At 58.5% G+C, this 27,283-nt stretch overlaps 2 protein-coding genes across 6 annotated transcripts; one reads left to right on the forward strand and one right to left on the reverse strand.

The window, feature by feature from the left end:
* The first annotated feature begins 1,363 nt into the window (after window positions 1-1,363).
* MAP3K6 (mitogen-activated protein kinase kinase kinase 6) lies at window positions 1,364-13,115 on the forward strand. Of its 4 annotated transcripts, XM_054498776.2 has the most exons (30): window positions 1,977-2,094; window positions 2,479-2,608; window positions 3,450-3,589; window positions 3,678-3,701; window positions 3,967-4,157; window positions 4,276-4,444; window positions 4,816-4,922; window positions 5,341-5,511; window positions 5,609-5,721; window positions 6,112-6,271; window positions 6,495-6,657; window positions 6,735-6,842; window positions 6,967-7,016; window positions 7,110-7,205; window positions 7,352-7,439; window positions 7,521-7,654; window positions 8,021-8,148; window positions 8,396-8,532; window positions 8,868-8,973; window positions 9,524-9,681; window positions 9,779-9,971; window positions 10,071-10,209; window positions 10,514-10,679; window positions 10,814-10,990; window positions 11,276-11,381; window positions 11,647-11,806; window positions 11,896-12,008; window positions 12,201-12,274; window positions 12,556-12,632; window positions 12,830-13,115. In XM_054498776.2, the coding sequence occupies exons 3-30, from the start codon at window positions 3,530-3,532 to the stop codon at window positions 12,906-12,908; spliced, it is 3,447 nt and encodes a 1,148-aa protein (XP_054354751.1). In that variant the 5' UTR covers window positions 1,977-2,094; window positions 2,479-2,608; window positions 3,450-3,529; the 3' UTR covers window positions 12,909-13,115. The 4 variants fall into 4 exon arrangements, with proteins under 4 accessions (XP_054354726.1, XP_054354743.1, XP_054354734.1 ...); XM_054498751.2 differs by lacking the exon at window positions 2,479-2,608 and having other exon boundaries at window positions 1,364-2,094; XM_054498768.2 differs by lacking the exons at window positions 2,479-2,608; window positions 5,341-5,511 and having other exon boundaries at window positions 1,364-2,094.
* A 1,242-nt stretch (window positions 13,116-14,357) lies between these two features.
* On the reverse strand, window positions 14,358-26,468 carry SYTL1 (synaptotagmin like 1). 2 transcript variants are annotated; one of them, XM_054498798.1, is made up of 15 exons: window positions 26,340-26,468; window positions 22,944-23,172; window positions 20,909-21,057; window positions 20,598-20,670; window positions 20,466-20,511; window positions 19,166-19,238; window positions 18,820-18,920; window positions 18,553-18,666; window positions 18,186-18,346; window positions 17,833-17,929; window positions 17,367-17,525; window positions 16,983-17,061; window positions 16,778-16,877; window positions 14,802-15,007; window positions 14,358-14,577 (listed from the first exon to the last, which is right to left on the reverse strand). In XM_054498798.1, the coding sequence occupies exons 2-15, from the start codon at window positions 23,132-23,134 to the stop codon at window positions 14,438-14,440; spliced, it is 1,689 nt and encodes a 562-aa protein (XP_054354773.1). In that variant the 5' UTR covers window positions 23,135-23,172; window positions 26,340-26,468; the 3' UTR covers window positions 14,358-14,437. The 2 variants fall into 2 exon arrangements, with proteins under 2 accessions (XP_054354773.1, XP_054354780.1); XM_054498805.2 differs by lacking the exon at window positions 14,358-14,577 and having other exon boundaries at window positions 14,890-16,681; window positions 26,340-26,466.
* Between the last annotated feature and the right edge of the window lie 815 nt (window positions 26,469-27,283).

Below are 27,283 nucleotides of genomic sequence, written 5' to 3' on the forward strand. Positions count from 1 at the left end.
GTCCTGCAAGTGGATGGCTTTGTGGCAGGAATTGCACAATTGCATAGCTTTTTTTTTTTTTTTTTTTTGAGATGGAGTCTTGCTCTGTTGCCCTGCCCAGGCTGGAGTGCAATGGCACCCAGCTACTTTTTTTTGTATTTTTAGTAGAGACGGGGTTTCACCACGTTGGCCAGGCTGGTCTCGAACTCCTGACCTCGTAATCCACCCGTCTTGGCCTCCCAAAGTGGGATTACAGGCGTAAGCCACCGCCCCGGCTGGGAATTGCACAGCTTTCTCAGCCTGTCGGTTGCCCATGCCTGTCCCTTGTAAGTTGTCTGTTTTCCACTCCAGCCTCTGTTGCAGGCCAAGTTCTCAAACTCTACCACTTCCTGCCTGTCCCATTGCGTGCTAGTTCGAATCCAAGGTCAAACCAAGGATTTGCTTGGATTTACTTCGAATCCAAGGTCAAACCAAGGAAGGTTTGCACCCTCCAAGGTACATTTTTCTTCCACAAGGCAACAGGGCAATGAAACAGCCATTGAGTAGCATTTAAGCAGTTTATTTGCCCAAAGCCACATTCTAGTAAGTGGCAGAATTAAACAGTTAAGAGTCTGACAGGCGGTCCTGGGTTTGCACCCTGCTCTGTCATGCGCTGAGTGATCCTGGACAAGTTATTCAACTTAAGTCCCCAGTTCTTGGTTTCAGGGTCCACTGAGGCTTATACCAGGTTGCTGCCTCACTCATTAATTCACACAAGAAAGTTGGGGATTCTTGGGGATTTGAAGCTGAGAAGCTGTTGTAGTGCAAAGGGCTGGGGTTGACTCCTTCAAGGGGTGGCTAAAGAAATGTTTAGAGTTGTTTAGAGTAGGAAGTGCTTCTCAGGTCCCATGGTCACGTTCTGCATAGAAGTCAAAGGTCAGCGGGGGTCCACAGCAGGTTGGGTCCTGGGGAAAGCAGCCCCCTAGCGACAGTAAAGGCTCAGATGCCAAGTCCCACTCCAGGACTGAAGGCTTTCGGGCAAGCGGCCTAGGGTGTAGGTTTCCCCCATCCCAGTCCCTCCCTGCCTTCACTCACTGGGCCCGGGAGGACACCCATTGTTCATCATGCTCTGCGCACCCTGATGTCTCTAGAGAGCCATTCATTCAACAGATACCTGCAGAGCAGGGCCTGCGTATCCAACCTTTTCCCTAGCCCTGGCCTCCTCACACACTTTATGTGCGCTTGCTGTGAGCAGTCCACAGTCTTTGGCGTGCATAGGGGCACAGGCTGTTCCGGAAGCCGCCAGTCTCCAAAGTTCTGGCGGGAGAGAAGGGAGGGGAGAGGCTGAGTCTCAAGCCGCTAGGGAGCGGCTCTGCCCCAGGGCCGAGGGTGGAGCTTTCTGGGTCGGCCGGGAAAGGGCTGGGCTCAGCCTACAAGTGAAGGCAGGACAGCGTTGGCGGGCGCTCCCTTGAGAAGTCCAGGTGGCGGGCACCTCCGGGCCGATTCCCAGGATCCCCCAAGTGGCTCTGAGCTGCCGATCACCGGATGCCCCAGATTTCTGGGACCCAGTCCCGGATTTCAGAACCTCAGGACCTTGCAAGTCCGAGCTAGGATTTCTCCCTGGACTTTAGATTCCTGGAACGGGACGTCAGGCCGGATTCCGGATCCCTAGATCCCGTGGGAGATTCTCCGATTCCGAACGGATTCCGGATCCCAAGATTCCTGATCTGCCGGCCCAGGCTCCTGCCCTGCCTCGGGTTCCCAGTGCGCGGCGCCCCGCGCCTGAGCGCCCCCGCATGGCGGGGCCGTGTCCCCGGTCCGGGGCGGAGCGCGCCGGCAGCTGCTGGCAGGACCCGCTGGCCGTGGCGCTGAGCCGGGGCCGGCCGCTCGCGGCGCCCCCGGGCCGGGGCTGCGCGCGGAGCCGGCCACTCAGCGTGGTCTACGTGCTGACCCGGGAGCCGCAGCCCGGGCTGGAGCCTCGGGAGGGAACCGAGGGGGAGCCGCTGCCCCTGCGCTGCCTGCGCGAGGCTTGCGCGCAGGTCCCTCGGCCGCGGCCGCCCCCGCAGCTGCGCAGCCTGCCCTTCGGGACGCTGGAGCTAGGCGACACCGCGGCTCTGGATGCCTTCTACAACGCGGGTGAGCGCGCTGGGGGCGGGGCCGGATCCAGGCGGGACTCGGTCCTGGGAGGGGACCAAGCCGGGCTCGAAGGCTCAAGGGAGGGGCCGAGAGGGGTACCGGGTCTAGAGGACTTAAAGAGAGCTAAAGCTGAAGGGCTTGGGACAGGGCCTTGAAAAAAGTGGGATTTAGGGGATCTGGGGCGCGGCCGGGCTCGGGACGAGACAGGGATCCGGGCGCGGCTCCAGGGCTCGAGGTTGGGGCTTAGGCACCCTTCAGTCGGAGCGGTGCCCAGCCAGCGGGGCAAGGATGGGGAGGGGCTTTGGAACTCTGGGGCGGGGCGGGGAGCGGCGCGGGGCTGTGGTGTCTCAGGGGTGGGGTTGGAGAACTCAGCCTCACCCTCAGGAGAATGTCACGCGGATCTCTTGAGGACAATTACTGGGAGAGGAGCTTGGACTTAGGGAAAGGGGCTGCACCCGGGAGGCTGGAGTTCAGGAGTCCTAGCATACTACTTCCGAGGATCGGGCTAGGAAAGGTAAAAAGAGAAGCGAAGGGGCCCCGACGGGACTGGATACTGGGTGAGGGAGCTTAGGTTAAGTGGCCTCAGTGGCCAAGAAAGAATGGGCGGGGAAGGGGCGGGGAAGTGGGCGGGAAAGGATGGGTCAGGGGCGGGGCTAGAAGGAGGCTATTCCCCCGCGAGTCACTCCTCCCTCCAGCCAGCCCGGATGCTCGGCCCCCACCCATACTTACTTGCTCATGCTAGAGTCCAGTAGCTGTGCTTCCTGGATGTCCATGAAATCGTAGCCTAAAATGAAGGCTGACCCGACCACTCCGACACAAAAATACAATTATCGACAGACACAAATCGCATACATGTTGACTCATGCAGGCCCTAGCAGACGCTGTCATACACACAGATACAGTCAGACATAGTAAGCTATACATGTCACAGATATACACATACATACATTTAGGCACAGCGTTGTCTATGCACACTGATGGTAGCCCCTTTCAAGAGCCTGTGCTGAAGACCAAAGGGAGGGGGACTTCTATGTTTGCGCAACTCCCACCTCCTAAATGGCCTGTAACAGACTCAGCTGGTCCACAGCCTCCCTTCCCCCATGCCAGGTGCTCACAGGCTCTGAACCATGGCCTGAGGGTCCCAACCCAGTGAGCCCAACTCCTCTCCTGCAACACCACAGAGATCAGTTCTGTGAAAGTGCCAGGGGGACCCTAAAAAGGGCCAACTGAAGCCCAAGGCAGAACCAGACCCTACTGGAGTCCCACAGCAAGGCAGGTCAAGCCAGGATGGACCCCAGCTCCTTCCCCATCAAGCTGGGCTTCAGGGATCAGCGCCACCCCCTCTGTGCCTGCAGACGTGGTGGTGCTGGAGGTGAGCAGCTCGCTGGTACAGCCCTCCCTGTTCTACCACCTTGGTGTGCGTGAGAGCTTCAGCATGACCAACAATGTGCTCCTCTGCTCCCAGGCCAACCTCCCTGACCTACAGGCCCTGCGGGTAGGTGGCCTGGGGCTGGTGGAGGCAGGCACAGGGCTGGGGTAAGGCCTACACAGAACACCAGTATCTGACTGTCTGCCTCCTGCAGGAGGATGTTTTCCAGAAGAACTCGGTGAGCAGAATCCACCTCTCACTCAAAAGTGCCCTTTGACTTCCACTATGACCTCTGACCTCCACTAATCCTCCTGGCCTCCTCAGTCACCTAACGCCCCCCGACATCCCAAGTATTCCTCTGTTTCCTGTTGCCTCCTCTCATGATGGGTGCCCCTTTCCTGCGATTCCAATTCCCACTGGTGCTGACCTTTGATGCTCTCACTCCCCTTGTCTAGCCCTGTGCTGACCTCTGACCTCACTGATTCCTGCCTCCCTCCCACCAGGATTGCGTTGGCAGCTACACACTGATCCCCTATGTGGTGACGGCCACTGGTCGGGTGCTGTGTGGTGATGCAGGCCTTCTGCGGGGCCTGGCTGATGGGCTGGTACAGGCCGGAGTGGGGACCGAGGCCCTGCTCACTCCCCTGGTGGGCCGGCTTGCCCGCCTGCTGGAGGCCACACCCACAGACTCTTGGTAATGAGGGCCCCCAGGGAGGGTCCTCCAGGAGGGGGCTGGTGAGGGTACGGTGGGCTGGGGTTGAGGTACAGGCCCCACCATTCTCTCTCCCTGCCTCCCCTGCCCTGGGCATCAGTGGCTATTTCCGGGAGACCATTCGGCGGGACATCCGGCAGGCACGGGAGCGGTTCAGTGGGCCACAGCTGCGGCAGGAGCTGGCTCGCCTGCAGCGGAGACTGGACAGCGTGGAGCTGCTGAGCCCCGACATCATCATGAACTTGCTGCTCTCCTACCGCGATGTGCAGGTGCCTGGTGTTCAGAGAGGCAGTAGGGCAGCTGGCATTTGAGGTCAGACAAACCCAAGTTCAGTTCCTGGCTGGGCCACTTGCTCACTGGTGGCTTTGGGCAAATTATCAAATGTCTCTGAGTGTTGGCTTCCTTATTTGTTAGAGCGGATGAGCATGTCGCTGCCTCCTGGGGCAGTTGTGGGGTTGGGAACGCCCAGCATGGGGCATACAGTAGGTTCTCCCTGTGAGGTGTGGTGTCCGCTGGGCCTGAGGGAGGCGTGCAAAAGATGGTGGCTGGGTGGGATGTCAGGGATGGGACAGGACCCTGGCTCAAGGTTCCTTGGGGCCTGAAGGCCCATGATGCCAGTGCTTGCCGTTCCCTGATGCAGGACTACTCGGCCATCATTGAGCTGGTGGAGACGCTGCAGGCCTTGCCCACCTGTGATGTGGCCGAGCAGCATAATGTCTGCTTCCACTACACTTTTGCCCTCAACCGGTGAGTGGCAGAGCAAGGGTTAGGTCTTAGCCACATAAAGGTTTCCGAAACCTGGGTCTCTGCGTGCAAAGCCATTGCTGTCTGGCATCACTGCTGTTCGGGGAATTTGCTGATCAGGGTCACTGATGTCAATAGGTCCCTGTTGTTCTGAGTTACTGCTTCCTGGGTCGGGGTGGGGGAGGTGGTGCTGCCTGTGGTATGGTCACCACTGTCCAAGATCACTGCTCCTAAGAGTCATTGCATCTAGGAATCACTTCCATCTAGGTCAGTAGAGAGGTCAGTGCTGGCCAGGGTCACTATCATTTTGAGGTCATTATTGTCAGGCCCCTGGAAGGGTCCCTGCTGTTCAGTGTCTAGAGGTCCCTGGACAGAGTAGGCCAGGGCCATCAGGGAGGGCCTGAGCCCATATTTTCCCTAGGAGGAACAGGCCTGGGGACCGGGCGAAGGCCCTGGCCGTGCTGCTGCCGCTGGTACAGCTTGAGGGCTCTGTGGCGCCTGATCTGTACTGCATGTGTGGCCGTATCTACAAGGACATGTTCTTCAGCTCGGGTTTCCAGGATGCTGGGCACCGGGAGCAGGCCTATCACTGGTAAAGAGCACAGTGAATGGCTGGTGGGCTAAGCTGTGAGATGAGGGATGGTGCTGTGGGCATCAGTCTGGCTCTGTTCCCCCTACCCCCACCCCAGGTATCGCAAGGCTTTTGACGTAGAGCCTAGCCTCCACTCAGGCATCAACGCAGCTGTGCTCCTCATTGCTGCCGGGCAGCACTTTGAGGATTCCAAGGAGCTCCGGTTAATAGGTGAGCACAGATCCTGGCTCTTGTCTCCTCACTCACAGGGGTTCAGAGGGGCCTGGGAAGAGGGCAGGGAGAGAGCACACTGGGCAAGAGCTAGGATGAGCTCATCCATTTCGGACTGTCCTGCCCCTACCCACACCTGGGTCCTAATGCCTGTTCTGGGCCCTCAGGAGCCCTCAAACCCACAAATGTTCCCAAACTCACATCTGCGTGTTCATTACATCCTGAATTCCACATATACCTGTGCCTGAGCTCCTGTTCCCACCCGAGATCTTGCCATACCCAATGATTTACTCATATCTATGTTCATGTCCACACTCAGGCCCACAGAAATGGTGGGCCTCACTCACCCCTGCACCCACACTCACTGGAGCCCATGCCCCTCTCCCCCAGGCATGAAGCTGGGCTGCCTGCTGGCCCGCAAAGGCTGCGTGGAGAAGATGCAGTATTACTGGGATGTGGGTTTCTACCTGGGAGCCCAGATCCTCGCCAATGACCCCACCCAGGTGGTGCTGGCTGCAGAGCAGCTGTATAAGCTCAATGCCCCCATATGGTAGGTGGCCCCCTCTGCATTCTTGGCCTGACCTGGGCTGTCGGCTCCTGCACCTATGTCCGTTGGCATGCTAGACTGAACCCTGAGCCAATGACCTGGCTACTTTTAGACCAGTGCCCATGGCACCCCATGCCAACGTTCTAGCTATATCCAGGCCAGTTTCCTCTCCCTGGCAGTGCTGTTTGGTGCCTGGGCTGAACTGAGGATGCGGCTTTGCGTGCAGGTACCTGGTATCTGTGATGGAGACCTTCCTGCTCTACCAGCACTTCAGGCCCATGCCAGAGCCCCCTGGAGGGCCACAACGCCGTGCCCACTTCTGGCTCCACTTCTTGCTACAGTCCTGCCAACCATTCAAGACGGCCTGTCCCCAGGGCGACCAGTGCTTGGTGAGGCCTGTAGGGGTGGTGGACCTGGGAAAGGGGTAAGCCCCTTCTGACTCACCCCACTCCCCCACTGCCTGCAGGTGCTGATCCTGGAGAGGAACAAGGTGCTACTGCCTGCAAAGCTCGAGGTTCGGGGTACTGACCCAGTAAGCACAGTGACCCTGAGCCTGCTGGAGCCTGAGACCCAGGTGAAGTTGCTGCTGAGGCCCCTCACTCACCTTTGCTGGGACTTTTTCTGTGGAGCCTTTCTCCCATCCTCAGACCCCTCTCCTGTCACCAGCACCCCCCATCACACCCCATTTCTTCTTGCAGGACATTCCCTCCAGCTGGACCTTCCCAGTCGCCTCCATATGCGGAGTCAGGTGATAGGCAGGACCTGGGGCGACTGGAAAGACGGGAGGTGAGGGTCGCTGCCACCCAGCCTGACACTCACTGGGTTCTTCATCCCTTCCCAGCGCCTCCAAGCGCGACGAGCGCTGCTGCTTCCTCTATGCACTCCCCCCGGCTCAGGACGTCCAGCTGTGCTTCCCCAGCGTAGGGCACTGCCAGTGGTGCGCAGCCTTTCATGGTCGGGGTACTCTGAGGGCCAGGATGCCGGGGGGAGTGGGGGAAAGAAAGGGACGACGTCCCTTGGATGCTCCGGCTTAGATGGGGACCAAGACGCCCCTCCCGCGGGTCTGACCTCCCCCACCTTCAGGTTCTGCGGCCTGATCCAGGCCTGGGTGACGAACCCGGATTCCACGGCGCCCGCGGAGGAGGCGGAGGGCGTGGGGGAGATGTTGGAGGTGAGGACGCGGGACTGGGAGCTCGCGGAGGGCGAGGGGCCGCGGGCTTGCTGAACTCCCATCTCACCCCGCGCCCGGCAGTTTGATTATGAGTACACGGAGACGGGCGAGCGGCTGGTGCTGGGCAAGGGCACGTATGGGGTGGTGTACGCGGGCCGCGATCGCCACACGAGGGTGCGCATCGCCATCAAGGAGATCCCGGAGCGGGACAGCAGGTGCGGTGCGTGGCCGCGCGGGTGGGGCTGAGGGCTCGCGAGGGCCGAGTGAGCCGGGCCACGAGCGGAGCGGCTCCTGTGGGCGGGGCCACGAGCGGAGCGGCTCCTGTGGGCGGGGCCTAGTGGGCGGGCTCGTAGGACCTGAGAGTTCGAGCCCTGTGGACTGGGCCCGTGGGCGGAACAGCCAGGACCGTGCGGGCGGGATTGAGGTCTGGAGGGTCCTATGGGCAGGGTAGTAAGGGTGGGGAAGGTCGGAGAGGGCTTGTGGGCGGGGCGGGTCCTTGGGGCGGGGCCAGGCTGGAGTGGGATGGGCGGGGCTTCTCTGCCCACCTCGGTCCCTTTCCTCTCTCCCCTACCTCCCCCCAGGTTCTCTCAGCCCCTGCATGAAGAGATCGCTCTTCACAAACGCCTGCGCCACAAGAACATAGTGCGCTATCTGGGCTCAGCTAGCCAGGGCGGCTACCTTAAGATCTTCATGGAGGAAGTGCCTGGAGGTACCTGCCCTCTGTGGGATGGGAATGAAACCGAGGTGTGAGGCACGGGACCGAGGCAGGCAGGGGTAGAGAGCCCTAGGGGGAAATGTACCCTAGTGCGTGTGGGTGGTGTAGCCTAGAATTAGCTGAGGAGTGGCGCTGGGTGATGGAGTTGGGGCTACAACATGGGTGTGTCTGGGCCTTGAGCAGAGAGATGTGGGCTGGAGCCAGTGGGTGGGAAGAATCAACTTGGACTGTCCCCATCCAGGCAGCCTGTCCTCCTTGCTGCGGTCAGTGTGGGGACCCCTGAAGGACAACGAGAGCACCATCAGTTTCTACACCCGCCAGATCCTGCAGGGACTTGGCTACTTGCACGACAACCACATCGTGCACAGGGACATCAAGGTAAGCCCTGGGGCTGGCCCGCCCTCATCTGCTGGGGGTGGCGGGGAAGGAGACATGGTCCCAGACGCAGGCTGGCAGTTTAGATTAAGTGAGCAGAACTGTTGCAAAGGGTAGGGAATTCATCAGGGAGGCTCCTTAGAGAAGGAGGGGAGAAGTTCAGCTCTGAAGCCAAACCAATTGTCAGCTCCCAGAGGGGCATATAAGTGGGATGGCAACGGGAGAGTGTTGACAGAGGCAGGACCAGGCTGGGATCTCCAGGAGATGGGATCCCAGAAAGAGGGTCTAGTTCTGCTGGCAGGGGCCCAGCCCAGTGTCCACTAATGGCTATCAATCAGGGGGACAATGTGCTGATCAACACCTTCAGTGGGCTGCTCAAGATTTCTGACTTCGGCACCTCCAAGCGGCTGGCAGGCATCACACCTTGCACTGAGACCTTCACAGGTAACAAGGTGTGGGGGTGGTGAGTGGGGATGCTGACCTGGGGCAGAAGATCTCTTGGAACTTTCCAGGGAATGCAGTTTCTCCTAGGCATGGAGTTAGAGTCCTAATGGGGAATGAAACCCAGGGTGAGTGATTGGGCCAGGGCTGAGGTGATGGCATCTAGAACTGGAGCTTGGATAAGTGATGAAATTGACTTTAGCACTTGAGGAGTGTTGATGTAGGCCAAGGTGGGAGTTGGAGGGAAAAGCGGGTGATGGAGTTCCGGGGGATGATGCAATCCAGTATGTGTGCTGGAGCGCTACTGTGGGTGATGGAGTCTGTGAATGTGGTGGAGCCCAGGATGAATGACGGAAGCCTTGGCAGGTGATGGAGCCCAGGGTGGTGATGGAACTCAGGATAGATGTTTGATGACCAGGATAAGTGTTGAGGTACGTTTTGGATGATAGGTTCAGTATGGGTGCAGTCGGCCTGAGGATGATGGCATTCCCCTCCCTGCTCCAACCCCATGATGAAGCCTAGGTGGGCATTGGTGCTCCTGTTTCTGTGCTAGGAACTCTGCAGTATATGGCCCCAGAAATCATTGACCAGGGCCCACGCGGGTATGGGAAAGCAGCTGACATCTGGTCGCTGGGCTGCACTGTCATTGAGATGGCCACAGGTCACCCCCCCTTCCACGAGCTAGGGAGCCCACAGGCTGCCATGTTTCAGGTGAGACCCCTTTGGACCTGGCCCATGGAAGTGGCATAGGGCCAGCCTGGGCCTTGGACACCTCTGAATGTCACCCTTGTTCACCCTCCCCCAACAGGTGGGTATGTACAAGGTCCATCCGCCAATGCCCAGCTCTCTGTCGGCCGAGGCCCAAGCCTTTCTCCTCCGAACTTTTGAGCCAGACCCCCGCCTCCGAGCCAGCGCCCAGACACTGCTGGGGGACCCCTTCCTGCAGCCTGGGAAAAGGAGCCGCAGCCCCAGCTCCCCACAACATGCTCCACGGCCCTCAGGTGCTTGGGGGTGGCGGGATGGGCACACTGGAGGGCAGAGGAGTTGTGGAGCTGTGAGGGTGGAGGAGAGCCCAGCTGACAGCTCTGTCCCTCCCTCAGATGCCCCTTCCGCCAGTCCCACTCCTTCAGCCAACTCAACCACCCAGTCTCAGACATTCCCACGCCCTCAGGCACCCTCTCAGCACCCGCCCAGCCCCCCGAAGCGCTGCCTCAGTTATGGGGGCACCAGCCAGCTCCGGTGAGACCTAGGTTCCTGGGATGGGTTCCCTTTGCCTGGTTTTGCCTTTTTCTCCCCTCCTACAAGAGCCCTCCCTGGGGACCTGGGCACCTTGACCACTTGTGAATGTGGCATTTGGTGCCTCCCCATGCCCTGTTCTGGCAACTCTAACTTGGACTTGTTGTGTCCTCTCAGTGCGGGGTTTATCTATGTTCATGCCTGTGAGGTAGGCATAAAAGTAGGAGAGCCAGGATTCAAACCCGGCAACAGAGGTGACTGGCGGGTTGCTGCCCGTCCTCAATCAGCAGCTCGCCCTTGTGCCCAGGGTGCCCGAGGAGCCTGCGGCCGAGGAGCCTGCGTCTCCGGAGGAGAGCTCGGGGCTGAGCCTGCTGCACCAGGAGAGCAAGCGTCGGGCCATGCTGGCCGCGGTATTGGAGCAGGAACTGCCAGCGCTGGCGGAGAATCTGCACCAGGAGCAGGAGCAAGAGCAGGTGGGCGGCCCACCCTAGCGCCCCCTGGTGGTCGCACAGGGTCAGGACACCTGTTGATGTCCCCGCCCCCCACCTCCGTGGCAGCGTCTCTTTTGGCTGAAACACTCGCTGACAACCCCTCTCTTCCTTCTCAGGGGGCCCGTCTGGGCAGAAACCATGTGGAAGAGCTGCTGCGCTGCCTCGGGGCACACATCCACACTCCCAACCGCCGGCAGCTGGCCCAGGAGCTGCGGGCGCTGCAAGGACGGCTGAGGGCCCAGGGCCTTGGGCCTGCGCTTCTGCACAGACCGCTGTTTGCCTTCCCGGATGCGGTGAGGGCGCCTTCTGGTAGTTAGAGCTGCCCAACAACAGGTAGTGAGCTCCCCGTGCCTGGTGAGGTGCCAGGACTTGACGTTCCAAGATTCCCTGTCTCCTCCGTGAAGATCAGGCCTGCAGCAAAAAACCGTCTGCCCAGTCCTAGCTTCCCAGGCCTTCCCTGGACCTCAAGCCCGCCCACCCCACTCGCCTCTCGCCGAAGACTTTCTAGGCCTTTCCAGCTCAAGCCCTGCCTCTAGTTGAGGCTCAGCTGTCTCAGCGGCGCCTCCCTCCCCCTGCAGGTGAAGCAGATCCTCCGCAAGCGCCAGATCCGTCCACACTGGATGTTCGTTCTGGACTCACTGCTCAGCCGTGCTGTGCGGGCAGCCCTGGCTGTGCTAGGCCCGGGTAGGAGGGGAATGCCACGGGCCTCCTGCCAGCGAGGGTGTGGTGCTTGCTGGGCGCGGTGAACGTCGAATGGGGCCAGTGGGGGCCAGGCGGGACAGGGGCGGGCAGGCGCCGGTGGGGGCGTGACTAAATGGACATCTCCCATACCGGCACCGCCTGGGGCCTGCCCAGAGCTGGGCACCCTACCCCCGCACTCCCTTGCTGGGGTCTGGGGTTCCTAAACGGGCGTTGTAGCCTTGCCTGAGTTCATCGCACTGGGCTGCAGAGGTGGAGAAGGAGGCGGTCTCACCGAGGTCAGAGGAGCTGAGTAAAGAAGGGGACTCCCAGCAGAGCCCAGGCCAGCAGAGCCTGCTTCCAGTGGAGCCCGAGCAGGGCCCCGCTCCTCTGATGGTGCAGCTGAGCCTCTTGAGAGCAGAGACTGATCGGTAAAGCCCCTTGGAATCGCTCATAGCCTCTGCCGGGCTTCAACCTACTCACCACTCACCGCTCCTTCCTACTCTTCTGCGCCCCACAGGCTGCGCGAAGTCCTGGCGGGGAAGGAACGGGAGTACCAGGCCCTGGTGCAGCGGGCTCTACAGCGGCTGAATGAGGAAGCCCGGACCTATGCCCTGGCCCCAGAGCCTCCAAGTGAGTGGGCCTTGGCTGGAGAACATTATTGGTGGGTTCGAGGCAGCTTCTAGCACAAGGCACCCTTGGGCTCATCACCTGACTTGGGCTCATCACCTGAGCTGGCCTTGGCTGGAGAACACTGTTGGTGGGTTCGAGGCAGCTTCTAGCAGGAGGCACTCTTGGGCTCATCACCTGACTGCTTCTTGACAGCTGCTCTTTCAACCGACCAAGGCCTGGTGCAGTGGCTACAGGAACTGAATGTGGATTCAGGCACCATCCAAATGGTGAGTCGGGGAGTGCTTGGCTATCCCTGACCTCACCAGCCAAAGCCTCCATCTCTGTCCATCTTCCTGCTCTTCTCACTGTGCCCTCTGATGCAGAGAATCTCACTACCAGAAGAACACTTAGTATTCTCGTCCCATTGTATGGATGAGAAAACTGAGGCCCAGAAGGGTGTGATCTGCCTCAGTATTTTGGCAACAGAGCAGAGCTAGTACCTGGGTCTCAACACATCTTTCTGTAATTTCTTATTTCCCTGTTTCTGCGGGTCTTTGACCACATCCAGCTGTTGAACCATAGCTTCACCCTCCACACCCTGCTCACCTATGCCACTCGAGATGACCTCATCTACACCCGCATCAGGTACATCCGGGGCCCCCCAAGTGAACCATGCATATGGCCTCATCCTGGCCAACTGCAGGCCTGCCTCGGTTCCTTCCTGGAAACCAAAGGGGCACCTAGGTCCCCTAGGGACAGAGGGGGCACTGGGCAGACAGTGGGTGCAAGAGAGAGTCCAGGGCCACCTTCTGGCTGAGCCACACTGAGTCCATTACCCCCAGGGGAGGGATGGTATGCCGCATCTGGAGGGCCATCTTGGCACAGCGAGCAGGATCTACACCAGTCACCCCTGGACCCTGAGAGCTGAATGAGGGCATCATAGGCCAGACAGACCCAAGGATGGATGAATGGAGAGGACAAAGGCAGCTTCTGACACACCAGCCCCAGGACCTGGGGCAACTGGAGGAAGCCAGGCGAGTGGGGGCCAGGACTGGTTCCAGTGAGAGAAACCAACCACAGGCACCCAAGCACTACCAGATAAAGCGTATTAAACAGAACACTTTTGAACCTTTGTCCTGGCAATTTTGGAGGTGTATGGGGGGAGGGGTATCCTGGGAAGAGCCCCCTAGGTCTTTTTAAAAACATTTTTTTTGCTGTCCGGGCACGGTGGCTCATGCCTGTAATCGCAGCACTTTGGGAGGTCAAGGCGGGCAGATCACGAGGTCAGGAGATCAAGACCATCCTGGCTAACATGCTGAAACCCTGTCTCTACTAAAAATACAAAAAAATTAGCTGGGCGTGCTGGCGGGCACCTGTAGTCCCAGCTACTCGGGAGGCTGAGGCAGGAGAATGGCGTGAACCCGGGAGGCGGAGCTTGCAGTGAGCCGAGATTGTGCCACTGCACTCCAGCCCGGGCAACAGAGCGAGACTTTGTCTCAAAAAAATAAAAATAAAATAAATGAAAAAAAAATGTTTTTAGGCCGGGTGCGGTGGCTCATGCCTGTAATCCCTGCACTTTGGGAGGCCGAGGTGGGTGGATCATGAGGTCAGGAGTTCGAGACCAGCCTGACCAACATGGTGAAACCTCGTCTCTACTAAAAATGCAAAAATTAGCTAGGCGTGGTGGCGTGTGCCTATAATCCCAGCTACTCAGGTGGCTGAGGCAGGAGAATCGCTTGAACCCAGGAGGCAGAGGTTGCAGTGAGCCGAGATCGCGCCATTGCACTCCAGAGTGAGACTCCGTCTCAAAAAAAAAAAACTTTTTTTAGAGACAAGGTCTTACTCTGTCATCCAGGCTGGAGTGCAGTGGCATAGTCGTACTCACTGCAGCCTCAAGCTTCTGGATTCAAGTGATCCTTCCTCCTCAGCCTCCTGAGTAGCTGGGACCACAGCTGTGCACCACCACACCCACCTAATTTTTAAACATTTTTTTGTAGAAATAGCATCTCGCTTTGTGGCATAGCTCACTGCAGCCTTGAACTCCTGGGCACAAGCAATCTGCCTGCCTCAGCCTCCTGAGTAGCTGGGACTACAGGCATGTGACACCACCACCTGCAGCTAATTTTTATAATTTTGTAGAGATGGGGTCTCATTATGTTGCTCAGACTGGTCTTGAACTCTTGAGCTAAAGCAATCCTTCTGCCTCAGCCTCCCAAAGCATTGGGATTACAGGCGTGAACCACTGTGCCTGGCTTCTCTGAAGTCTTTGTGGCAGAGTCTGAAGTTCCTTAATCTGGCCCCTCTTACTTGCCTGACTCTTTCCTACAATCACCTTTCTTCCTCCCTGCCCCAGCAGACACCAGCCTTCTATTGCTCTTAGAACAGACTTTATTGACTTTAGCCAAGGGCAGGCCCTGAGATGGGGGTCCAGAGAGAGAGGCTTGGTGGGGCTACGTCCTGGGGGCCAGGTTGGTTCTGAGGGGTAGAAGGCCGTCCACCCACTCGCGTGGCTGCTCCAGGAGGGCTTGCCACAGCCGCTTCTCCTCAGGTGTGGAATCCATCCAGGGCACCTGCAGCCCATAGCTGCTGCCTGGATGTGGGCGGGCAGGGGTTGAGGGCATGATCACACTGGACACCTTGGGGCCCCCAAACACCTGTCTGGTCCCAGATTATGCACTGTCCCCCGTTACCACCCTCAGTTCTCAGTAGATATCAAAGCTCAAGAAAGGACAGAGAGGTATCCAGGGCCACACACTGAGCCCCCATCTCTCAGGGCCTGTCCCAGGGCCTGTCTCAGGGTGCTGTCCCACTTACCGGTGCCCAGGCTGAGGCGTGTGCCCCCCAGCTGGCGGTTGGCCAGGGCCCCATGGTCCCAGAGGGAGAGCTCGGCACAAGCCTGGCGCAGGTCAGCAGGCCCAAAGCCATCGTACACCATGGTGTGATTGAACACAGGGCTGAGGCTGCGTCGCACAACCCTTGTACGCTGGCGGCTGGCCCGGCTGTCATCAGGCAGCACGAAGCTGTGCGGGAGGTGGCCTGGCATCAGGTGACCACCCCTCACACTCCCTAGAGTCATCCAGTCACCATGTCCCACTCATTCTCCCTCACATATGTCCATGTCCCCTGGCTCCTGCCTGCCTGGCCTTAGACCCTCACTGCCCTGGGAACTTTGCACCAGCCTCCTCTCAGGTCTCCTGGCTTTAAAAGTTACAACTCCTGGCTGGGTGAGGTTGCTCACGCCTGTAATCCCAGCAGTTTGGGAGGCCGAGGTGGGTGGATCACCTGAGGTCAGAAGTTCGAGACTAGCCTGGCCAACATGGTGAAACCCCATCTCTACTAAAAATACAAAAATTAGCTGGGCATGGTGGCATGCACCTGTAATCCCAGCTACTTGGGAGGCTGAGGCAGGAGAATCGCTGGAGCCCAGGAGACTGCGGCTGCAGTGAGCTGAAATCACACCACTGCACTCCAGCCTAGGCAACAGAGCGAGACTGCATCTTAAAAAAAATAATAGCCGGGCGCGGTGGCTCATGCCTGTAATCCCAGCACTTTGGGAGGCCGAGGCGGACGGATCACGAGGTCAGGAGATTGAGACCATCCTGGTTAACATGGTGAAACTCCGTCTCTACTAAAAATACAAAAAAATTAGCTGGGCGTGGTAGCGGGCGCCTGTAGTCCCAGCTACTCAGGAGGCTGAGGCAGGAGAATGGCGTGAACCCGGGAGGCGGAGCTTGCAGTGCTCCAAGATGGTGCCACTGCACTCCAGCCTAGGCAACAGAGCGAGACTCCGTCTCAAAAAAAAAAAAAAATAATAATAATAATAATAAAAAAAATAATAATAAGTTGCAACTCCTATTCACAGGGCTGCAGAACAATGTCTCTGAAATGCAGCTCTGCTATTCTCACCGGCTCAGTGACTTTTATTATCTCCCTGTTGCTCCACCACCACCCCTCCTCAAGCAGTTTCCAAGGTTTTTTTTTTTATTTTTCGAGACGGAGTCTCGCTCTGTTTTGCCCAGCTGGAGTGCAGTGGCCCAGGCTGGAGTGCAGTGGCGTGATCTTGGCTCACTGCAGCCTTCCAGGTTCGAGTGATTCTCCCGCCTCAGTCTCTCAAGTAGCTGGGATTACAGGCACCCACCACCACTGCCGGATAATTTCTTGTACTTTTAATAGAGACGGGGTTTCACCATGTTGGTCAGGCTGGTCTTGAACTCCTGACCTCAGGTGATCCACCCGCCTCAGCCTCTTAAAGTGCTGGGATTACAGGCATAAGCCACCGTGCCTGGCCTGTTTCCAAGGTTTTCAAAGCCTGGGAACCCCCTCTGCAAAATACAGTGTTGCTCAGAAGTACAGTACCTCTGTACTGCAGCCTCTGGCTGCATCAGGGTGGACACCCAGAAGTGACCCGCCCACCTCCATTTCACTCTCTAAGAGTGGGGGCAGCACCTGGAGGCACCCCTAGAAGTCCCCTAGAAGCTTACACTGAACTATAAGTTCCCGGCCAAGCCCCACAGCCTGGCCTCCCAGGTTCTCTACGGAAGGACACTTGCAGACCTCAGCCTCAGCTTTTCAACAAGTCCTATAGGCGCCAGTCACGCTGAAATGCAGCTCCTCAAAGGTGTCCTCAACTTTCCTGACTCCAGGCCTTTGCTCAAACCGTCCCCTTCACCCCTGCTCAGTGGTGAAAGCCCAGGCTGCGTGATCAAGGGTTGATTAGTAAGGGTTTGTCGAGGTTGGGCACTCCACTGCAGGCAAAAGAAGGGGAAGCCCGGAGGGCCAGCACTCCTCACCATTGTACGTAAGTGTCCAGGGATCCTGCCCGCAGCGGCAGGAGGTCCCGAGCCTCTTTCACCCAGAAGTGCAGCTCCCCGCTCGGGGGCAGTCCTGCGCCTGCGGAGAGACTCGGCTCAGGTCCGCACACGGATGGCGTCCACCGCCCCCAAACCCGGGGACAGGAGTCTCCCGCTTTTCAGGGCCTCTCCGGCTGTCACTCACCCTCGGAGCCGGCGGGGACGTACTTGATGGACAGGGCGAGTAACCCGCGGCTCGGAAGGTCGTCGGGAGAGGGTGGGACCTGCGAGAGGCGGGCTTATGGTGGAGCAGGGGCTAATGGAAAGGGGCCTCAGGAGGGTGGGGTCTGCAGACCCGGATGGGGTGCGGCTAGCAGAGACGGCGGGGCCTGCAGGGGCAGAACCTAGGGGTCCTAGCGCCCTCAGAGAAGGGGCCGCGGCCGGCCAGGCTTCGCCTGGGGCCGTGAGGTTGAGAGGTTGAGGGGAGGCTCTGTCGAAGGCGGGGTGTGAGGGGGCTGCGGGAGAGCCTGGTGGGGTAAATGCAGGAGACCCGGGCCGCAGGTCTCCCCACGCGGTCTGGCTGCCTCACCCGGGGCTGCAGGGGGAGCCAGGTGGGCTCAGAGCCCCAGTCCCACGTGTCCAGGGGCACTTCAACTTCGCCCAGAAAGATGTTGCGACCCAGGCTTTCGCGGTGCCACACGGACAGGCTCAGCACGCGGCCCTGGAGCTCGGCCTGAGGGACGGAGTACTGAGGACAGGAGGTGCACTTTAGCGGAGCACTGCTGGTGGCCCAAGTAGATGCTGCGCGAGTTGGCTGGGGCGGGTCCTACCGCGTTCCTACCATGATGGAATTCTGGGGAGCCCCGAAGGGCATTAATGGGGGCCTGCACTATCACCACGCCCACCACAAGGCTGACAACACTGGATAACGAGTTAATGGGCCCCCCCCGCCGATCCTCCGGGCAATGACGTTACTGGCTGCCCTTGCCACCTAGCCCCGCAGGAAGGGGCGTCCTGTTCATTAACGGGGAACCGCATCGTGGTCGCAGCCTCACCCGGAGAGTCTCGTTGAAAACCGGATTCTGATTCCGTTTCTTCACCGCCGTCTTGCGCTTGCTCTGCTTATCCGGGAGGAGGTAGCTTTTGACGTAGCTGGGGAGGTGAGAACCCGAGGTGAAGAGGGGCCCTTCCAGAGCCTTCTCCCCTGCCTGTGGGCTCCCCCAGCCACCACCCCGAACACGTGCCAGCCCTCGTGCTAAGCGCTTTACAGGGATTGTCTCACTTAATCCCACGCCTCCCAATAACGCTGTTGTTCCCATTTTGAAGATGAGGACGAGGAGGCCGAGACCCTGTGAATGGTGGGCTGGGCTGTGACTGCCGCTCCCCGCTTGGCTGGCTGGGCACTCACGGGTCCGAGCGGCGGCGCCGGGCGGCGGCCAGGCCCTGGCACTGGATCACGTGCACGCGCAGCTCGGCGGCGCCCGGCTCGTAGTGCAGCGCGAAGTGCACGGAGCCGCGGACCTGCACCGCCTCCGCCTCGCCTGACAGGCTCATCTGGCTGCCGCTCAGCTGCAGACGGTAGTGGGTGGGAGTCAGGGCCGCTCGCAGGGCTCACGTCGGGGCCGGGGGCAGCGCGGAGGCTTCAGACCCGGGTCATGGGTGGCAGGCCGGGGGGCTGCAGCGTTGGGTCCCGCGGCGAGGGAGGGGCAGGCAGGGGCTACGCATCGGAACGGGTCCACCCCCCGGCCGCCTGGGTCCCCTCCCTCCCGCCTCACCGTGGAGGAGTTAAGGCTGGACACGGAGGAGCTGCTGCTGAGCATGCGGTCGAGTGAGGGGTCGGGCCCCGGGGCCTCCTCCCCGTTCTCCAAGATCTGGGACGCGGCCTTGGTCTGCAGAGGGGGCAAGTGACGGGGCGCCCCTTCTTTCCCCGCCCCTGCCCCGAGCGCCCTGGGTCGAGGGCGGCTTGCAGCCCTGGGCAGGAGCCCTCCCCGCCCGGAGTCCGCTCCGGATGTTGAGAGCAGCCACGGGCCACTCCCGCCTACCTGGGCTTGCGGGGGCCGCGGCTCCTGCTCTCCCCCCGACGCGGGCTCCAGCTCCGGGTCCGCCTCCTCGGCACAGACCTGTTGGTCTCCTTGGCCAGGATCTGGGGTGGGGCACGAGATGCTAAGCGAGCCCTCTCCTGCCCGCCCCTAAGCAAATTTGGAGGAACTGGTTTACAACCCCAGCGAGCTGCAGATTCAGGCCCCGGTGCTGCCCTGGGATCATCCCCTCCTCCGACGCGGGGTGGGAGTGCGGGTGACGAAGGTGAACACAGGTGGTTGGGGCCCCTTAGGGCTGCCTCTGACCCGCGAAACCTCTCCGTGCTCCCCAACAGGCGCTCCCACTCACCTTCCTGGGCCTGGGACGCCTCCTCAGGATCTGAAGCCTTTAGGGGGACAGAAGGCGATGGGAAATCAGGTACCTGAAGGAAGAAAGGGGTAGAGGTCACAGTACGGGGGCTGGTGAGGAAGAGGTCAAAGGTCATATTGGGGTCAGAGATCATAGGGCTTCAGCCAGCTACCCCAATTTCAGGTTTAGGGCAGCCCTCCGGGCAGGGCTGGCAGCCAGCTGCAGGAGCGGTGAGACCAGTGCTTCATAGCCCACCCCGCAGGGCTTGTGCCGCCTGACTCCCTGCTCCCATTGGTGGGGGCATTCGTACCTGAGTCCTCCACCTCTGCCAGGCCAGGCCAGTCCCAGTCCTTCCTCACTCCTTTTTTTATTTTTTATTTTTTATATTGACCCATTGGTAGACAACCTTTTTTCTTTTTTTTGAAATTTATTATTATTATTTTTAATTGAGACAGAGTTTCACTCTTGTTGCCCAGGCTGGAGTGCAATGGTGCGATCTTGGCTCACTGCAACCTCCGCCTCCTGGGTTCAAGCGATTCTCCTGCCTCAGCCTCCCAAGTAGCTGAGATTCCAGGTTATGCACTATCATGCCTGGCTAATTTTGTATTTTTGTAGAGATGGGGTTTCTCCATGTTAGTCAGGCTGGTCTTGAACTCCTGACCTCAGGTGATCTCGGCTTCCCAAAGTGCTGGGATTGTAGGCATGAGCTGCCATGACGGGCCTTTTTTTTAAATTTATTTTTTATAGACATGGGGGGCATTTTGCTATGTTGCCCAGGCTGGTCTTGAACTCCTCGGCTCAAGCGATCCTCCCGCATCAGCCTCCCAAAATGCTGGGATTACAGGCATGAGCCACCGCACCTGGCCCCACTTCACCCCTTAATAGCCAGATTCAGAAGTTCCCTTAGAGGCTGGGTCCATATACCACTGTTCACCACCATTCACCACTGTTTACCACTGTTCACCACCATTCACCACTGTTTACCACTGTTCACCACCATTCACCACTGTTTACCACTGTTCACCACCATTCACCACTGTTTACCACTGTTCACCACCATTCACCACTGTTTACCACTGTTCACCACCGTTCACCACTGTTTACCACCATTCACCACTGTTTACCACCATTCACCACCGTTCACCACTGTTCCACCCAGGAGGTGATGAGGTGCAGACACAGGAAGGGACATGTCCAGGGTCTCCCCATTCCCAGGCTGGGGCTCTTTCCCCACTGCCCCTCCACATTCCACCTCCCCTCCAGGGACACTGTACTCACATGTTGGCCCATTCACTCTTACCTCAGTCTCCCTGAGCCTCTCCTGAGGGGCCTCATCAACGGTGAGCCTAGGAGTAGGGAGAGGACGCTCTCAGAGGAAGGGACCCTGGTGACTGGTGGGCACCGTCTCCCCCTTCCTGAGACTCCTCCTCACCTGGGCTCTGGCCCCTCTTCCTTCTCTTTCACAGCAGCCTCAGCCTCCCCATCGCGGCCTGGAGCCTGGTCTCCTGGGCGCAGGTGAGAAGTTCTGTGAGCCCCCATGCTCAGGAAGCCTGGCTGTGACTCGGGAGAGGCCCTGGGAGATACCCACCCACCCCATGCCCACGGAGGGGCATTGCCCACTCAAAGACACACAGTACTGGGGGCAGCCAGGACTGGAGCCCTAGTGGTCCTCTCTCCCTGTCCACATACAGCCAGCGCCCTGGATGGCACATGGCTTGCCCTGCCCCAAGGATCTCCTCTCACCCCTGGCGCTCTTCTTCCTGCGCATAGACGCTCGGACAAGGTCAGAGCCGAAGTGGGCATTGTGGTGCCGCTGGGAGCGTGCTTCCTGGAACCAGTCCCCTGTCAGGATCTTCAGCTGCCCAGGGTCTGCCAGTGAGGCCCGGAGCTTGCTGGAGGAAGGGGGAGGGTGTGGCTGTCATGACTCACCCAAGCAACATTCCCGCCACCCACATTGTAACAGGCTTGGGACCAGGGGCCAGGGACCCAACAGCAAATCAGACTTGATCTGTGCTGTGGAGGAGCTCAGGCTGCTGGGGAGACCAAGTCCAGAAGAGACAAGTACACTATAGTGAGCTGGATGATGTGATAGAAGTAAGAAGAGCCAGCTCTGCCTATGAGAATCCAGAAGGGCTTCCCAGAGGAGGTGACATTTGAATTGCCTTTATTTACTTATTTACTTAATTATTTTGAGATGGGGTCTCCCTCTATGCCCAGGCTGGAGTGCTGTGGCGCAATCTCGGCTCACTGCAACTTTCACCTCCCAGGCTCAAGTGATCCTCCCACCTCAGCCTCCTGAGTAGCTGGGACTACAGGCGCGTGCCACCATGCCCAGCTAATTTTTTATATATTTTTTTGTAGAGACAGGGCTTTTCCATGTTGCCCAGGCTGGTCTCTAACTCCTGGACTCAAGCAATCCACCTGCCTCAGCCTCCCACAATGTTGTAAGTCACCATGCCCAGCCTTGAATTTCTTCTTAAAAGACAAATTGGAATTCTCCAGGTAGAGAAGGATAATAATTATTATACTTTTTATTTTATTATTATTTTTTTGAGACAGGGTCTTGCTCTGTTGCCCGGGCTGGAGTGCAGTGGCATGATCATAGCTCATTGCAGCCTGACCTCCTGGGTTCAAGTAATCCTCTCACCTCAGCTGCCTAAATAGCTGGGACTACAGGCACATACCACCACACCAGGCTAATTTTTTATATTTTGTAGAAATGGGGTCTCACTGTGTTGTCCAGGCTGGTCTTGAATTCCTGGGCTCAAGCAATCCTCCCGTCTCAGCCTCTCAAAGTGTTAGGATTACAGGCGTTGCCACTATCTCTGGCTGATTCCTCTTAAATCAGTGAAGTAGGACTCCTTAGCCCCATTTTACAGACGAGGAACATGGTGCTCAAGGAGGTCAGGTGAGTTGCCAAGGCTACATAGCTAGGAAGTGTCTGTCCCCAAACATTGCTTGTAATGCCCATGCTCTTCTACCACTGTGCTCTTCCAGGAAGAAGTGCCAGCGTAGGCATAGAACTGAAGAGTGGGTTCAGGGACTGGGGAGCACCTGAGCGGCTGGAGGGGTCACTTTGTGTCTGTGTGTCGGGTCGGGGTTATGGTGAAAGAGGAGATGGTGGGGGCTGGCAAGGACCGACCAGGGAGACCCAGTGGACCATGCCTAGGAGCTTGCCCTTGACACTGGGGAGCCAGGGGAAGTTTTCAGCGGGGATATTAAGGACAGATCTGGCCAGGCACGGTGGCTCGCGTCTGTAATCCCAGCACTTTGGGAGGCTGAGGTGGGTGGATCATCTGAGATCAGAGGTTCGAGACCAGCTTGACCAACATGGTGAAAACCCATCTCTACTAAAAATACAAAAATTAGCTGGGCGTGGTGGCGTGTGCCTATAATCCCAGCTATTTGGGAGGCTGTGGCAGGAGAATCACTTGAACCCGGAGGGGTGGAGGTTGCAGTGAGCCAAGATTGTGCCACTTCACTCCAGCCTGGGCGAAAAAATGAAACTCTGTCTCAAAAAAAAGAAGACAGATCTGGGGAGCACCAGCTGCAGGAGGTGGGCCCAAGAGGCAAGCCTGGAGGCAGGGAGGCTGGCGAGAAAGCTGGTGCAGTCACCCCTGGAGAAGTGATGAGCTGTGAGCTGGCCAAGGCCAGAGGAGACTAAAGGGCGAAACCAAGAACCACACAGACATCTGACAGGCAGTGGTGTCGGTAGGGAGCAGGATGGGGGCCACTCAAGCCTCTTGGTGCTCCCCGGCCAGGGTCTGCCCTGCCTTACCTGACTCGCCCCTCCTCCAGCTGGCGCAGGCGGGCATCTCGTTGGAGGACGCCAGCAATGGCCTCCTGCTCCTCCTCTGTCAGGAAGCTGAGGTCCAACAGTCCTTCAGTCTCAGGCTTTGGCCCATGCGCCATGGGGAGGGAGGGCAGAGCCCAAAGCCCCTCTTGTGATGGGTGGCCCCTCTGGGGCATCAGCTGGGGCTGTGCCCCAGCTGGGCACACGTAGCTTCCTGGGGGCAGACCGAGGGTCAGGTCAAGCCCTGCACAAATGCTTGGCACATCCTAGAACCAACAGCCCTTTTCTCCCCAAACACTTGGCCGGGTATGGGTAGGGTGCCACCCCAGGACGGCTGAGCTCAAGGTGGGGTGAGAGACACTCATGCACACATGCATACACTAGCCCTTGAACACACTCAGGGACACAGTGGAAGAAGCAAGAGACACACATGCACACACCCTGAGGTAGGGCCACACCGAACTGCAGCGATGGAACACACAGACACACGTGCACACGTGGATCCATGTAGGCATAGATATGCTCACACATGCACATGGACACCTGCATAAAGACAGGCGCATGAACAGCTGTTCCCCCAGAAAGGTCCCTCTGCAGACACAGACCCGGACCCGTGCCCACGAGAGACATGCACACACATTCTTTTTTTTTTTTTTTTTTTGAGGAGACTTGCTTTGTTGCCCAGGCTGGAGTACAGTGGCGCGATCTCATCTCACTGCAACCTCCGCCTGACGGGTTCAATCCGCCTGACGGGTTCAAACCTCCTGCCTCAGCCTCCTGAGTAGCTGGGATTATAGGCACGCACCATCACGCCCAAATAATTTTTGTATTTTTAGTAGAGACGGGGTTTGACCATGTTGGCCAGGCTGGCCTTGAACTCCTGACCTCGTGATCTGCCAGCCTCAGCCTCCCAAAGTGCTGGGAGTACAGGCGTGAGCCACCATGCCCGGCCCTACACATGTTCTTAAATCTGCACACAGTGGCCAGGTGCAGTGGCTCATGCCTGTAATCCCAACACTTTGGGAGGCCAAGGTGGGCCGATCACCTGAGGTCAGGAGTTTGAGACTAGCCTGGCCAACATGGTGAAACCCCCGTCTCTACTAAAAATACAAAAATTATGGCCGGATACAGTGGCTCACCCCTGTAATCCCAGCACTTTGGGAGGCCAAGGCGGGCAGATCACCTGAGGTCAGGAGTTTGAGACCAGCCTGACCAACGCGGAGAAACCCCGTCTCTACTAAAAATACAAAATTAGCTGGGCATGGTGGTATATGCCTTTAATCCCAGCTACTCGGGAGGCTGAGGTGGGAGAATTGCTTGAAACTGGGAGGCAGAGGTTATGGTAAACTGAGATCACACCATTGCACTCCAGCCTGGGCAAAAAGAGTGAAACTCCTCCAAAAAAAAAAAATGAAAAGGAAAGAACAATTAGCTGGGCGTGGTGGCACATGCCTGTAATTCCAACTACTTGGGAAGCTAGGCAGGAGAATCACTTGAACCTGAGAGGAGGAGGTTGCAGTGAGCTGAGATGGCGCCACTGCACTCCAGCCTGGGCAACAGAGTGAGACTCTGTCTTAAAACAAAAACAAACAAACAAAAAAACCTGCACACAGCATATGCACACCAATGGGGATAGGCCCACCCGGATGGGTTCACCTAGACAAGAACAAGTCTGGGGACAAATATGTCCCTCAATAAAGATGTACATAAAAATCACACAGACTTTGGCACACATACATTGCCCAGCTAACTGGGTTGTGAGCTCCTTGGAGGCAGGGAGAGGGAGTCACCCTCAAAGCCATTACTTTGCACACAACAGATGGTTGGTAAAAGTTTGATTAATTAAATGCAGAAATATGCCTGCACACACATGGGAATGCACACATACAACCACCCACCTAGACAGACAGACACACACACACGTACACACACACACATCTGCTCACTCCCCTGCACCAGGAACCTCACAGCCTGGGTCCCCTCCTGCCACCACCTCCACCCTGCCCTAGCCCGCTTGGCCTTCCTGTCTGAGGCAACCTCCTCCTCAGCCCACACCCCCAACTTCCTCTCCTGAGGTAACTGCCGCACCCACTCCCATGGAGGCCTCCAACCCAGGGATGCCCCGGCCTCCAGCCCTGCCCTCTTGCCTGGAGCCACCAGGCCCCTCTGCTCTGGCCACACAGTTCTCCCAAGACCAGTCTGGGGTCCCGGCGGTGGAGGCCTAGGCTGGCACAGCAGCCCATGCTCAGGTACCACAGTGACTCCGGAAAGAAAACATTTGCCCAGCGCTGAGGGGCATGTAGACGTGGCAAGGGGCCCATGACTTGGTCAGGGCTGTGTGCTGAGTCCACTGGGCGGCCTCTCCTCTCTTTCCCGCCCCTTCCATGCCACGGCTCCAGGTGGGGCTGAGACCGGCGGAGGCAGCTTGGCGGGCAGGTCCTGGCTTGCGTCCGCCGCCTGCTATGGTCTGTCCCCTCCCAGCTGAGTCAGTGGCCGAGCCCCAGCGATCCCTCTTGACACCCTCAGGAGCAGAAGGCCTTGGCATGGCTGCACGGTGTGCATTCACTCTGTGGATACCTGTGTGCTCCACAACAGCAGTTTCCCTGAACTTCTATGGCCAAGGTGTGGGTCTTGCAAACGCACAGTTTGGCCTCCCCTGTGTATTGGGGTGTGAGCCCACGTTCGGGCTCCCCTGTGGATTGGGGTGTGAGCCCACGTCCCTCTCTGTGCCCTGTTGTGTGGCTCTGTGGGTCCGAGTCTGGTGGGCATGTCTGCATAGCGTGGGTCTGTGAGCTGAGTAGTTGCTGCGTGTGTCTTTGTGTCCTGCTGCGGTGTGGTGCTGCTGCAGTGTTATTCTGCATGGTGACTATATTGTCTGTGTGGTGTGTTCAGTGACTTTCTAGGTGACAGCGCCGTGTGGGGTGTGTACAGTATGCATTGTGCATTTCCTCCTGTGCTGTACGTGTGACTGGGCTGTGTGCTGTGGGGTGTCCCCTCATGCCTTAGGGGCCACCAGGTGTGTGTGTCTGAGTATGGATGGAGGCCGGGGGGACGTTTGGCAGAACTGAGCCTATTTCTGTCCTGCAGGCCTGCCTGAGCTGGGCCATGGGCATCAGCCCAGCGTCCTCAGCAGTGCCCCCTCCCTGAAGTCCCCTCTCCTGCCAGAGGCAGAATCAAGTGTTTGGTCTTCCCTGCTGTTTTGACACCGTGGGACAGACCCATTGGTCAAGAGGAGGGTCTGTCCATCTGTCCGGCTGTTCCAGTTCCAGACATGTGCCCACCTCCCCCAACCCCAAGGTGCTGGAGGGTGCTCAGGATACCAGGTGGCAGTGCCTGCGTCTCTGGACCCTGGCAGGGGACCCTGGCACCGACATGTGTTACCTGTAGGGGTCCAGTATGGGAGGACACCTTCGCAGGTGGCTCCAGCTCCCCTGGCAGCCGAGTTTCAGGGACTGGGAGAAGAGCCGTGAGGGAAGAAGGCTGACTCAACAGGCAGCCCAGCCAGCAGCTGCCCCACACTGAGGAGGAGGAAACACCTCGGCAGGGCCTGATGCAAAACCGGGCCTGGACTCCCGGCACCCCGGGGTGCGCCCCCGCAGCTGACTGGAGAGGCCCGGCTTGGCCCCAGCTCCACTGAGCAGGCCCCAGCCACTCTCTAGAATGGGTAGCAGCCCCACCTTGCCCACAACAGAGCTGATAGGAACTCACTTTGAAAGCAAGTTAGAAACCTTTCTTTTCCAGCCCCAAGGGGAATGGAAGGATGGCAGACTTTGCAGTTAGACCACCCTGCGCAGAGTCCCTGCTCTGCCACTGGGCGTGCGACCTTAAGCAGGTCTCTTCCATTTCTTCTGATGCAAACTGTGGGTAGCAGAGTGCAAGGAGCTTATACTAAGGGAAGTGAAAGTGGCCGGTGCGAGCTGACATAGTCGGGGTGAGGTGTCCCCACTCCAGCACAGTCTAATGCCCACGGCCATTTCAGCAGCTGCTGCCCTCTATACCCACATGCACTTCTGGGACATGCTGGCAGAGCAGCCCTCTCTGTCCCCTCTGCTGTCCTGGGCCCCATCTGTTTGAGGAGGCCTGAACTCTTCCAGTGCCAAGGTGAGGGTCCCACATCCTCTGTCTATGGGGAGCCCCCCTGAACACCACATTCTACACCCAGATTCTGCCCACCCTGAGATTAGAAGGTTTGGGCCCTAGATTACATTGGCTTCAGGACCATGACCTCCTGGGTTGTCTTGGGCACAAGAGGCCACACCAAAGCTTTCTGACTCCCCCCAAGTCCACTTCACTTCCCATGGCCTGCCCTGGCCCGACCCCCTCCC

The sequence above is a fragment of the Pongo pygmaeus genome, chromosome 1 (genome assembly GCF_028885625.2).
Source record: "Pongo pygmaeus isolate AG05252 chromosome 1, NHGRI_mPonPyg2-v2.0_pri, whole genome shotgun sequence".
In the NCBI taxonomy this organism is placed as follows: Eukaryota; Metazoa; Chordata; class Mammalia; order Primates; family Hominidae; genus Pongo; species Pongo pygmaeus.

Bases quoted from the DNA above. Each gene is read 5' to 3' on its own strand.
- SYTL1 (XM_054498798.1), bottom strand. From the start codon at position 23,134: ATGCCCCAGAGGGGCCACCCATCACAAGAGGGGCTTTGGGCTCTGCCC. The intron at 21,058-22,943 runs GTAAGGCAGGGC...CCCTTCCTCCAG, and splicing joins CTGGAGGAGGGGCGAGTCAG to CAAGCTCCGGGCCTCACTGG. The intron at 14,578-14,801 runs GTAAGTGGGACA...GCCCACATCCAG, and splicing joins ACGCCTCAGCCTGGGCACCG to GCAGCAGCTATGGGCTGCAG.
- MAP3K6 (XM_054498751.2), top strand. From the start codon at position 1,755: ATGGCGGGGCCGTGTCCCCGGTCCGGGGCGGAGCGCGCCGGCAGCTGC. The intron at 5,722-6,111 runs GTGAGCACAGAT...CCTCTCCCCCAG, and splicing joins CAAGGAGCTCCGGTTAATAG to GCATGAAGCTGGGCTGCCTG. The intron at 12,009-12,200 runs GTGAGTGGGCCT...GCTTCTTGACAG, and splicing joins CCTGGCCCCAGAGCCTCCAA to CTGCTCTTTCAACCGACCAA.